Below are 10761 nucleotides of genomic sequence, written 5' to 3'. Positions count from 1 at the left end.
GGGGCCACTCTTCATCACGGTGCGCCGGCCTTTCACTGTCGTGGCCTCTCTTGTTGAGGGGCACAGGCTTCAGACGCGCAGGCTCAGTAGTTGCGGCTCACGGGCCTAGTTGCTCCGCGGCATGTGGGATCTTCCCAGACCAGGGCTCGAACTCGTGTCCCCTGCATTGGCAGGCAGATTCTCAACCACTGCGCCACCAGGGAAGCCCATATTATATATTATTAGTTATTATTATTAATGAGGAATATGGAGCACAGAAAGGTTAAGTAACTTGCACAAGGTCACACAGCTATAATGGCAAAGCCAGGATTCAAAACCCAGGTTATAAACTAACTTCACAGAGTTGATTCTTCACTGCCTAGAGCTGAATTTAGCACCTCCATGGGCTGGTCAGCCTGCAGCGCTCCCAAGCCTCTCTTTCAGTGGCCCCAAACCCCCATTCCTGCCCGGTCAGTGTTTCCTCTCAGCCACCCAGACTGCGGTTCCCTTTTCCCCTCATCCCTCCCTAAGTGTGGCAAGCTGTCATCTTTTACCCTGAAGCCCCTGTTCTTCTCAGAGTTCTGGGGCACCAGGTCCCAGTTCCACTGGCCTCAGGGACCCACACATTTGGACCATAGCTTCACTCACCTTTTTTTTTTTTAAGATTTTTTTGATGTGGACCATTTTTAAAGTCTTTATTGAATTGTTTACAATACTGCTTCTGTTTTATGTTTTGGTTTTTTTGTCTGTGAGGCATGTGGGATCTTAACTCCCCTACCAGGGATTGAACCTGCACCCCCTGCATTGGAAGGCGAAGTCTTAACCACTGGACTGCCAGGGAAGTCCCCACTCACCTTTTTGATACTATACAGTAGGCTGACAGTTGCTGCCACCAAAGTGAGAGTGATCAACACAATGGCCCAGTCAGGGACAGAGCCCTTCTCCTGTGGCTTTGGGCCTGAGGAACACAGGGAGACCTCAACCCCCTGACCCCCACTGCCCTCTGTGACTTTCCATCTTTCCTTCTGTGACTCTGACATCTATGTAACTCTAAGACCATGTTTCTCTGTGGAATTCTGTCTTGTCATCTCGGGAACAGAATCTCAGTGGAGGGGGTTTTAAAGGGCTTCACTCCAAGCCCCAGTCACCTCTTCCCGACACCTGTGGACGTGTCTGTCAGTCTCTAAAGTCCTCACTGACATCCACGTCTCTCCGTCTTTCTGAACCTTCCTCCATATCGCAGGCTCTATTGTCCGCGTCTCTCTCCATCTGTGATGTCTCTGCACTGTGAGGGTCCCTGGGTGGGTCTCTCTCCTTCTTCTGAGGCCCCCTGTCCTCCCACCGCCCCACCCTAACTCTGATCTCTAAGGGGAGCCAGAGTCAGTTGTGTGTTTTCCCTCCACTCATTTCCTGCCCTCAGACTGCCTGGTGGGGAGACTAGGATTGAAGGGGAGGGAAGGAGGGAGACAGAGGGAGGAGGGAGGACAGGATCTGTGGAGGGGATGCTTGTTGCCCTGGAAAGACAGATTGGGCCATGAGGAATAAAGTTGAAAACCTTTTGAGGAAGCAATCAGGTAACAAGACATCTGGCTACTGGTCGGACCAGAGGCTTGAGGGGGAACCAAAACCCTTTTAAGTATTGGAGACATCCTCAGACATACTCAAAACACAGTTTAAAGCAGGTCCTAATGCCTGTCCCTACACTCCTCTCCAGGAGCCGAGCTGCCTGCAGGTCAATGACCCAATGCAAACAAGAGCACCTTACAGGTCGGGACGCTGAGCTCAGGGGATGTGGTGGCCGCCCCAGCTGTGGTGGCAGTGGAACTTCCTGAGACAGCCCCACTTGGTGTGGAAGTCCCAGGCACAGGTGAAGCAGTCCCAGGGGCTGTTGTGGCTGAGAAAGATCCCAGAAAGGCAGAGGGGAAAACAGCTAGAGGAGATCTGAGCGAGAACAGAAGCAGAAATTCCATCCAGTGCCCCCTCAATTGAAATCCTAGCCAGTTTTTGGTAGAAATTGATAAACGGATTCAATGAAAATGAAAGGACTGAGAATAGCTAAGACAGTCTTAAAGAAAAACAAAAGTGGAAGATTTACACTAGCAGACCTCAAGTCTTGCTGCAAAGCTGCAGACATTAAGGACTGTGGCACTGGAGTAAGAACAGACAGAACAGAAGAGAGTCCAGAAATAGACCCACACATACATGGTCACTTGACTTTTGATAAAGGGACTTACATATTTCAATGGTGGGGAGAAAGGGAGGGTCTTTGAAATGAATTGTTCTGGGGCAACTGGTTATCTGTAAGGGGAGAAAAGAAATCTTGACTCCTACCTCACTCCATACACAGAAATTAATCTGAGATGCATAATAGGCTTAAATTTGAAAGCAAAAATAATAAAGTTTCTGGAAGAACGTGTAGGAGAATATCTTCATGACCTCGAAGTAGGCAAAAAAATATCTTAGGCAGGATACAAAATGCACTAAGAGAAAAAGTTGGTAAGTTGAAAAGCAGAAGGGGAGCCTTTGTATAGCCACCAAGGCCAGGATACTGCTTCAGTGAGGTTCCGGGGAACTAACAACTTACTCAGGGCTGAACACAGGAAGCCCCCACCCAAAGCTATGGGCCAAGCCAAAGAGTTCTGCAGAGATGGACTGAGCAACAGAAGTATCACCTGGCAAAGTTGATACCACTCCTGACGTGCTCCCCAAAATGGTCAGATCTAAAGTCTGAGGACTGCTGGGCAAAGCCCCAGATGTTGAAGAAACTTGAGAAACTCACAGAGATGGTGGGGAGACCTGCAGAGATATCCCCAGAGGCAGTTGGGAGACCAGCAGAGACATCCCCAGAGGTGATGGAGATGCCTCCAGAGTTAGAGGTCCCCAATGGGATCAGCTGAGCTGTTGGAAGAAGAAGAAAGATGATAAGATGGTGTTAGAAGAGTTGGCCATCTCCCTGGGTCCAGAGTCCACATCTTGACCCCAGTGCCTCACGTCAGAGCCCGGGTGCTCACTGTAGCCAGCCAAGGCCTGCAGGCCCAAGAGTAGCGCCAGTGCAGCGTCCATGATGCCCGCTGAGGTGCGTTTCCAGGACTGTCTCCCCGGCTCTTTAAAGGCTTTGAGGCCTTATTACAAGTCTCGGAAGAGCCAGGTGTGCCGGGGCCTCCATCAACACCAGGATCTCCATCCCTAGGGAGAGGCCACCAAGCTGTCCCCAGGGGACTAACCTGTCCCAGCCTGATCCCAGGAAGCCATGGGTGAGGGGGAGAGTGAGTAAGATCCTGAGGACTCCCCTACCAGGCTCTCAGGCTCTTTCCGGATTAGGGATCTAACCCCCAGGCCCAAGTCAGTCCCCAGCCCAGGTCCTCTTCAAAGGGAAGAGACCCAGGTGTCCTATTCCCAAGGTCCTCTTGCTCCTAGAAGTATAACCATTGGGGGTGAGGATATACGGGTCCCTTGTGGAAGCAGGGTTTGGGAGCTGGGTGTGGGTGGAGAACGTCACTATCTGGGGACTGCATCTGACCCTTAGGAGAGCCCAAGGCAGGGCAGGAGGGTGAACACCTGAGCCATCCGTCGTTCCCAATGGCTGCAGCCCACAGAGCTTTCCATTCCTTTGGCTGAGAAGGGGTGACGGGAGAAGAGAGACACCTGGTAAGACAATCATCGTGTTCAGGGACAGTGCAATGAGCAAGTTCAGAACCCAGCTCTAAATCCACCGCACTGGAATCCACCACTTCTAAGCTGTGCAGGCTTGGGCAAGTCACATGACCTATCGAAGTCTTCGTTTCTTTACCCCTAAAACTGGGGTAATGTAGTACCTACTTCAAAGGGCCATAATAAGCATTAAAGGAAATAATGTTTCTAAGGTGCCTAGCACACAGAAGCCTCGGCTATGATTACATGGAAAGAAGAGGGCCAGCTGAGAAAGACATGGGCGTGCTCCCACTCTCCTCTTAAGAGGACTCAGATGCCCCAAGGCATCTCACTATGTTCTCACCTTCTCACCCCTGCTGTTACCTCCTATGTCTGATGATCTTTTTGTCTATTAATTCTTCCCACTCTGGGCTTCCTGCTCTCCAGTACAAGTCTGGGAGCCCTGGGATCGCACTTTGTTTACTTTTATGGGATAGACAGTGTCTCCCTCCATCTCTCCATTTCCCTGGTCCTGCTTTTTTTTTTTTTTTTTTACATTTTTATTGGAGTATAATTGCTTTACAATGGTGTGTTAGTTTCTGCTTTATAACAAAGTGAGTCAGTTATACATATACATATGTCCCCATATCTCTTCCCTCTTGCGTCTCCCTCCCTCCCACCCTCCCTATCCCACCCCTCTAGGTGGTCACAAAGCACAGAGCTGATCTCCCTGTGCTATGCGGCTGCTTCCCACTACCCATCGGTTTTACATTTGGTAGTGTATATATGTCCATGCCACTCCCTCACCTTGTCCCAGCTTACCCTTCCCCCTCCCCGTATCCTCAAGTCCATTCTCTAGCAGGTCTGCGTCTTTATTCCCGTCTTGCCCCTAGGTTCTTCATGACCATTTTGTTTGTTTGTTTTTTAGATTCCATACATATGTGTTACCATACGGTATTTGTTTTTCTCTTTCTGACTTACCTCACTCTGTATGACAGACTCTATGTCCATCCACTTCACTACAAATAACTCAATTTCGTTTCTTTTTATGGCTGAGAAATATTCCATTGTATATATGTGCCACATCTTCTTTATCCATTCATCTGTTGATGGACACTTAGCTTGCTTCCATGTCCTGGCTATTGTAAATAGTGCTGCAATGAACATTGTGGTACATGACTCTTTTTGAATTATGGTTTTCTCAGGGTATATGCCCAGTAGTGGGATTGCTGGGTTGTATGGTAGTTCTATTTTTAGTTTTTTAAGCAACCTCCATACTGTTCTCCATAGTGGCTGTATCAATTTACATTCCCACCAACAGTGCAAGAGGGTTCCCTTTTCTCCACACCCTCTCCAGCATTTATTGTTTGTAGATTTTTTGATGATGGCCATTCTGACTGGTGTGAGGTGATATCTCATTGTAGTTTTGATTTGCATTTCTCTAATGATTAACGATATTGAGCATTCTTTCATGTGTTTGTTGGCAATCTGTATATCTTCTTTGGAGAAATGTCTATTTAGGTCTTCTGCCCATTTTCGGATTGGGTTGTTTGTTTTTTTGAGATTGAGCTGCATGAGCTGCTTGTAAATTTTGGAGATTAATCCTTTGTCAGTTGCTTCATTTGCAAATATTTTCTCCCATTCTGAGGGTTGTCTTTTCGTCTTGTTTGTGGTTTCCTTTGCTGTGCAAAAGCTTTTAAGTTTCATTAGGTCCCATTTGTTTATTTTTCTTTCTATTTCCATTTCTCTAGGAGGTGGGTCAAAAAGGATCTTGCTGTGATTTATGTCATAGAGTGTTCTGCCTATGTTTTCCTCTAAGAGTTTGATAGTGTCTGGCCTTACATTTAGGTCTTTAATCCATTTTGAGTTTATTTTTGTGTATGGTGTTAAGGGATGTTCTAATTTCATACTTTTACATGTACCTGTCCAGTTTTCCCAGCACCACTTATTGAAGAGGCTGTCTTTTCTCCACTGTATATTCTTGCCTCCTTTATCAAAGATAAGGTGCCTGGTCCTGCTTTTGGCTTTTCTCCCTGACTCTGCCCAGGGTCCTCTCTGCCTCCATGTACAGGGGCCCATTGGTTTTGGGGGGAAGAGGGAGAAGATGAAAAGGGAGGCAGCTAAGAAGACAAAGGGCATGTGCCTTCGTGCATTCTAGGCGGTTTACGTGACAAGTTTGTCAGTCTGTTGAGCTTACCCCTGTGTCTGGCAGAATGACGGATGGGTTCTAATCTCTCTGCTACTGACTGTGTGACCTTAATAAGTCATTTACCCTCTCTGAGCCTTTGTTTCGCAGTTTTTAAAGAAAGAAGGTAAACTAGATGGGCTCCAAATTCCCTCTACAAATCTGTCCTTGTGTTTGCCATTCTGAGTGCCTTGTGAAAGGGTGTTGTCTGGGAGGATGAGGGAATCCCTTTTGCCGTGAGTGCACAAGGCAGGGGGGTGGGGCGGATATTTGATGAAATTCGTGTCCCTGCCTGAGTAGCTAGGATATTTTAGAGCAACTAAAACAAAATATTCAAAGACGAAAGTTCCCCCTTACCCAGATTTCTCACCTAGAAAGCCACTGTGACTGGGGGAGCAGAACACCTGGGTTTGGGAAGAACTTGTCCTAACCCACCCCTCCCTTTTGGGCCCACATTCCTGAGCCCTTCGGTGGCAGGGATGATAGAAATTAATTGCAGTTAATAATTAATCCCTAAAGAGCAATGAGAGGCCCAAGCTTGGGTGGGGCCCAGACACCTGCACAGAGGGATACCTCCTCAGCTTCCCTCTCTGTGAGACCAGGGACCCACCCCCTCAAGCCTCGAGACATGGGGGAGAAGTGGGGCGCAGGATCGAGGAAAGGGGACCGCTCTCTATTTCCCAAGCAGCCCAGTGAATGGCCCTCTCCTGGGTCCTCAGAGCCAAACTGAGAGAACCGGAAAGTCCAGTTCCCCAGCTTCCCCCTCCCATCTCCCCACACACACCTGTGCTAAGGACTGAGTGGCGAGTAGGAAGGCAGGCCAGTTAAGGAGAGGCCAGCAGGCCTTCAGACATCTCTTCTGTCCATCTGAGAAGCAAGAAGCGATAGAGCCGCGATGGGGGCTGGGCTGTCCCTCTTCATCCTCCTGACCCTCCTCGCCAGCTCACAGGGAGCAGGTAAGGTCTGGAAGGCTAGACACCTGGGTGCCCAAGACAAGGGTCCGAGAAAGGGAATGAGAGAGATGGAGGCACCCTAGTCCTGAGTTCCTGAGTGTTCAGGGCTGAACTCCTGCAACGAGAGGGTCTGGAAGGGCCTTGTCAGGGAAGAGGAACGCGGGTGGGTGTGGGGCAGGAGGTGGTGCCCGCATCTCCGAGGGAATCCGGCCCTGGTGGCTGGGTCCTAAGCTGTGCTTTTGGATCCCTAGGGTCAGAAATGACTTTGCAACTGAAGATGAAGGACTCTTTTCTGGCAAATTCCTCCTATGATTCCAGCTTCCTGGGACTGCTCGAGAAGGTAGTCCTTGGGGAGGGAAAAGGATGGGGCTGTGTGAACTTGGAGTGCATTTCTGAGTCAGTTTGGGCCTCTGGCTGTCTCCGGGGTGTGAGTGACAGCCATCTTACACCTCGCCCTCTAACCTTTTCTCTCCCTCAGCTCTGCTCCCTCCTCCACCTCCCATCAGGGACCAATGTCACCCTGCATCATGCAGGATCCCCACACCACGTCACCTGCAAAGTCTGAGAGCAGTCGAAGCCTGTGCCCTTCTTGGCTGGGGCATCCCGTCCCCGGGGTGCAGGTGCAATGCCTGACCCCGTCTTCCAGCAGGCCCTCACCCTGCTGAGTGGCAGTAAATATGCTGAGCTCAATGACTTGACTTTGTGGGTTCATGAGCAGAGGGGCCGGCAGGAAAATGGAATTGTACACTCAAGTCTCTGACTCTCCCTTGTTAAGCAGAGGGTTTCCAGGGTGGACGCTCTCTCTCTTAACACCAGTGTCAAAGGCCAGAAGGAATGTGGGGAATTAACTGTTGGACACACACACACACACACACACACACACACGCCACGCACACATACACATGTGCATATACACGCACACTTCAAGCTGAGTTCTTCAGAACACCTGGGAATAAAGAAAAGGAACATTTATTGAATTCCTGCTTTGTTCCAGGCGTGAGGCTTTCCCATTTCAATGCTTGCAACAATCTTGCATGTAGCATAATAGGTCTCATTATCCGATTTTACAGATGAGGAAATTGAGGCTTAGCGAGCATAAGTCACTCACTGAGGTCCATTAGCAGTGGAGAGATCTGACACCAGGCAAATGCCTTGGCTTAAGCAAGGTTTTAATTTCATCTCCCCCTGCTTAAGCTTTGGGGCTGGGGGCTCAGGAACCTCAGACAGGGATGTGAGCAGAACACCCCCAGGATATGGGCCCCCTGACCAAGGGATCCACACAGGTCAGTCTGGGTAGGACGTGGCGTGGGGGCCAGTTCAGGTGAGAGATGAGGGGTTCAGCTTGTGAGAGGATGGCCAGCCTGGCAGAGTGGTGGGGAGAAGAGGATGGGTGTTCTTGTGCTGGTAACTATGGGAACGTGTAGTCCCACAGGCCCACTCTTAAATCCTAGGTGAGTTTCTTATTCTCTTAGAGCCTCCATTTCTTTACCTGCCAGATGAGGATAATGATAGTACCTGCTTCCTAGGATTGGTCTGAGGATTACATGGATAAGTTACCTAGGGCACTTGCCATGGTACCTCTCAGATAGTGGGCCTGGGAGGTAAGGATCGTTATTAGGGTGGAAACCTGGTCCCAGCATATAAATCCTAGTCCCCCAGGGGTCCTCCTTCTCCTGCCTTTTTTTTTTTTTTTTTTTTGGCGGCACGGCTTGCAGGATCCCAGTTCCCCAACCAGGGATTGAACCCATGCTCCCTGCAGTAGAAGCGCAGACTCCCAACCACTGGGCCACCAGGGAATTCCCATCTCCTGCTTTTCTTGAGGCAGGTACACATCTGACTCCACACTCAAGATGATCTTGACTTCTTACCGGCTGTCTCAAAATGCAAGCATGCAGCCCAGACTTGACCATGTGGAGGGCATTGGTATGATTGCCTCCTGTTCTCCACAATACCTGTTCTACCAACCCCGTCCCCCACTCCCCTGCACACCATCACCACCATATGAAACTAGAGACTGACTCCTTCGGAGGGAGGGGAAGACAGCAGTTCCATATGGAGTATCCCTGAAAATGAGAAAGCATAGTAAAACAAAATTCCTTTAGTTTCCTTGACAATTGTCCTGAGACTATGGGCCTGGAGGAGAGGTAGCTGGGGTCTCCAAAGGGCCCCAGTATTTCATGACTGGCCCCTAGCCTGCACTGGCGGGCAGGTGACACCCATGGGTCAAGTGAATAGGCCCCAAACAAGTCAAGGGATTAAATGTCTGGATCTCCAAAAGGCTGGAGGAGCAGACAGCTAACTGCTTTTTTTTTTTTTTTTAATTTTTATTTTATATTGGAGTATAGTTGATTAACAATGTTGTATTAGTTTCAGGTGTAAAGCAAAGTGATTCAGCAATACATATACATGTATCTATTCTTTTTCAAATTCTTTTCCCATTTAGGTTATCAGAGAATATTGAGCAGAGTTTCCTGTGCTATACAGTAGGTCCTTGTTGGTTATCTATTTTAAATATAGCAGTGTGTGCATGTCAGTCCTGAACTCCCAAGCTAACTGCTTCTTAACCTGGTTCTCGAATCTCAGGGCCTGGAATCATAGGGCTGTGATTTCCAGATTCTTTTCTCAAAGAATTCTCTTCCCAGACTCTAGGCAGAGCGGGGCAGTAAAAAGAATGCTTTGGGGTTCACTAGACCTAGGGGTGGCAGAGGCTGCTAACTTTCCTCTAATAGTCATTCCCCTCCTTTTGGATAGTGATGTAAATATTAGCTGAGCACGTGGCTATGTTACATTTCCCAGCCTCCCTTGCAGCTAGGAATGGCTTTGTGATCAGGTTCTGTCCAACGGGTTGCAAGTAGAAAGGAAGTATGTATACAACTTCCTGGTAATATCCTTGACAGGAAAGTCACTTCCTTTCCTTTCCCTGCTCCCAGAGGGAAGAAAACAAAGTCTTTACAAAGGCCTACAAGGTCCTAGACCAGCGCTTTCCAATAGAACTTCTCATGATGATGGAAATGTTTTATTTCATAACCTGCACTGACCAATATGGTAGCCACTAGCCACACGTGGCTATCAAATACTTGAAACGTGGCTAGTGTGACTGAAAAACTGAATGTTTAGTTTTATTTAATTTAGATAATCAAGTGGCTACCATTTTGTGGCTACCATTTTGGACAGCACAGGTCTAGATGATTGCCTTGAGCCTTCCCTGACCCCTACCACATCCCTTACCTTCCTGAGTTCACCTCTCACTCTCCCCCCCACCCCCTACCACCTCCTTGCTACTCTTTGAGCTCTCCAGGTGTACTCCCATCTTAGTGTTTTGCTCTGGCTCTTCCCTCTACCTGGAACACTCTTCTCCCAGACATCCACTTGGCTAATTCCTGTACCTCCTACAAGTCTTTACTTAAATCTCACCTTTACAATGAGTTCTGCCCTGACCCATTTCATATTACAACCTGCCTCCCCCCAACACACATATGCACCCGAGCCCCCTACCTTATTCCACCCTTTTCCCCCCTGGCATTTATGACCTTCAGACACACTGGTTTATTTATTTACATGTGTTATTTCTGACTTTCCCTGCTAGAATGAAAGAACTACAATGGCAGAGAGATTTGTTTCATTCATTGATGAATCCAACGGTCCAGAATAGGGCCCAGCATATAATAGGTGCTCAAGAAATACTTGTTGAACTGGGGGAAGGGAAAAAGCAAGGTGCTCACTCCCTCCTTTTCCTTTCCCTCTGGGTGGGATGTGGATATAGTGGTGGGAGAAGATCTTAGACCCAGAGTTGGGAAGAGTGTATCAAAATGTCAGGAAAGTAAGATCAAAAGGGGTATGGGACCCTCTATCGCAGAGTCCTGCACTGCTTCTGCCAAGCAAAAGAAACACCCATCTCGTCTGAGCCATTATCTTTGTTGTTGTTTTTTTTTAAATAACTTTTATTTTTTATTTTTGAGTTGAAGTATAGTTGATTTACAATATCAGTTTCAGGTGTACAACACAGTGATTCAG

The 10761-nt window shown here is 48.4% G+C and overlaps 1 protein-coding gene across 1 annotated transcript; it reads left to right on the top strand.

The window, feature by feature from the left end:
* Positions 1-6381: 6381 nt before the first annotated feature.
* SFTA2 (surfactant associated 2) lies at positions 6382-7437 on the top strand. Its single transcript, XM_059938308.1, has 3 exons — positions 6382-6750; positions 6999-7087; positions 7226-7437. Exons 1-3 carry the CDS (start codon positions 6690-6692, stop codon positions 7310-7312), a joined length of 237 nt encoding a protein of 78 aa, XP_059794291.1. The 5' UTR covers positions 6382-6689; the 3' UTR covers positions 7313-7437.
* The last annotated feature ends 3324 nt before the right edge of the window (positions 7438-10761 follow it).

Source organism: Balaenoptera ricei, chromosome 11, assembly GCF_028023285.1.
Source record: "Balaenoptera ricei isolate mBalRic1 chromosome 11, mBalRic1.hap2, whole genome shotgun sequence".
NCBI classification, from domain to species: Eukaryota; Metazoa; Chordata; class Mammalia; order Artiodactyla; family Balaenopteridae; genus Balaenoptera; species Balaenoptera ricei.
The sequence above is the reverse complement of the archived record's forward strand: the minus strand, read 5'-3'. Positions and strand labels throughout refer to the sequence as shown.

What these genes read in the sequence shown, in the direction of transcription:
- SFTA2 (XM_059938308.1), top strand. Translation starts at nt 6,690, where the DNA reads ATGGGGGCTGGGCTGTCCCTCTTCATCCTCCTGACCCTCCTCGCCAGC. An exon ending in CGCCAGCTCACAGGGAGCAG is followed by an intron (nt 6,751 to 6,998) that starts GTAAGGTCTGGA and finishes TTGGATCCCTAG; the next exon opens with GGTCAGAAATGACTTTGCAA. An exon ending in TCCTGGGACTGCTCGAGAAG is followed by an intron (nt 7,088 to 7,225) that starts GTAGTCCTTGGG and finishes TCTCTCCCTCAG; the next exon opens with CTCTGCTCCCTCCTCCACCT.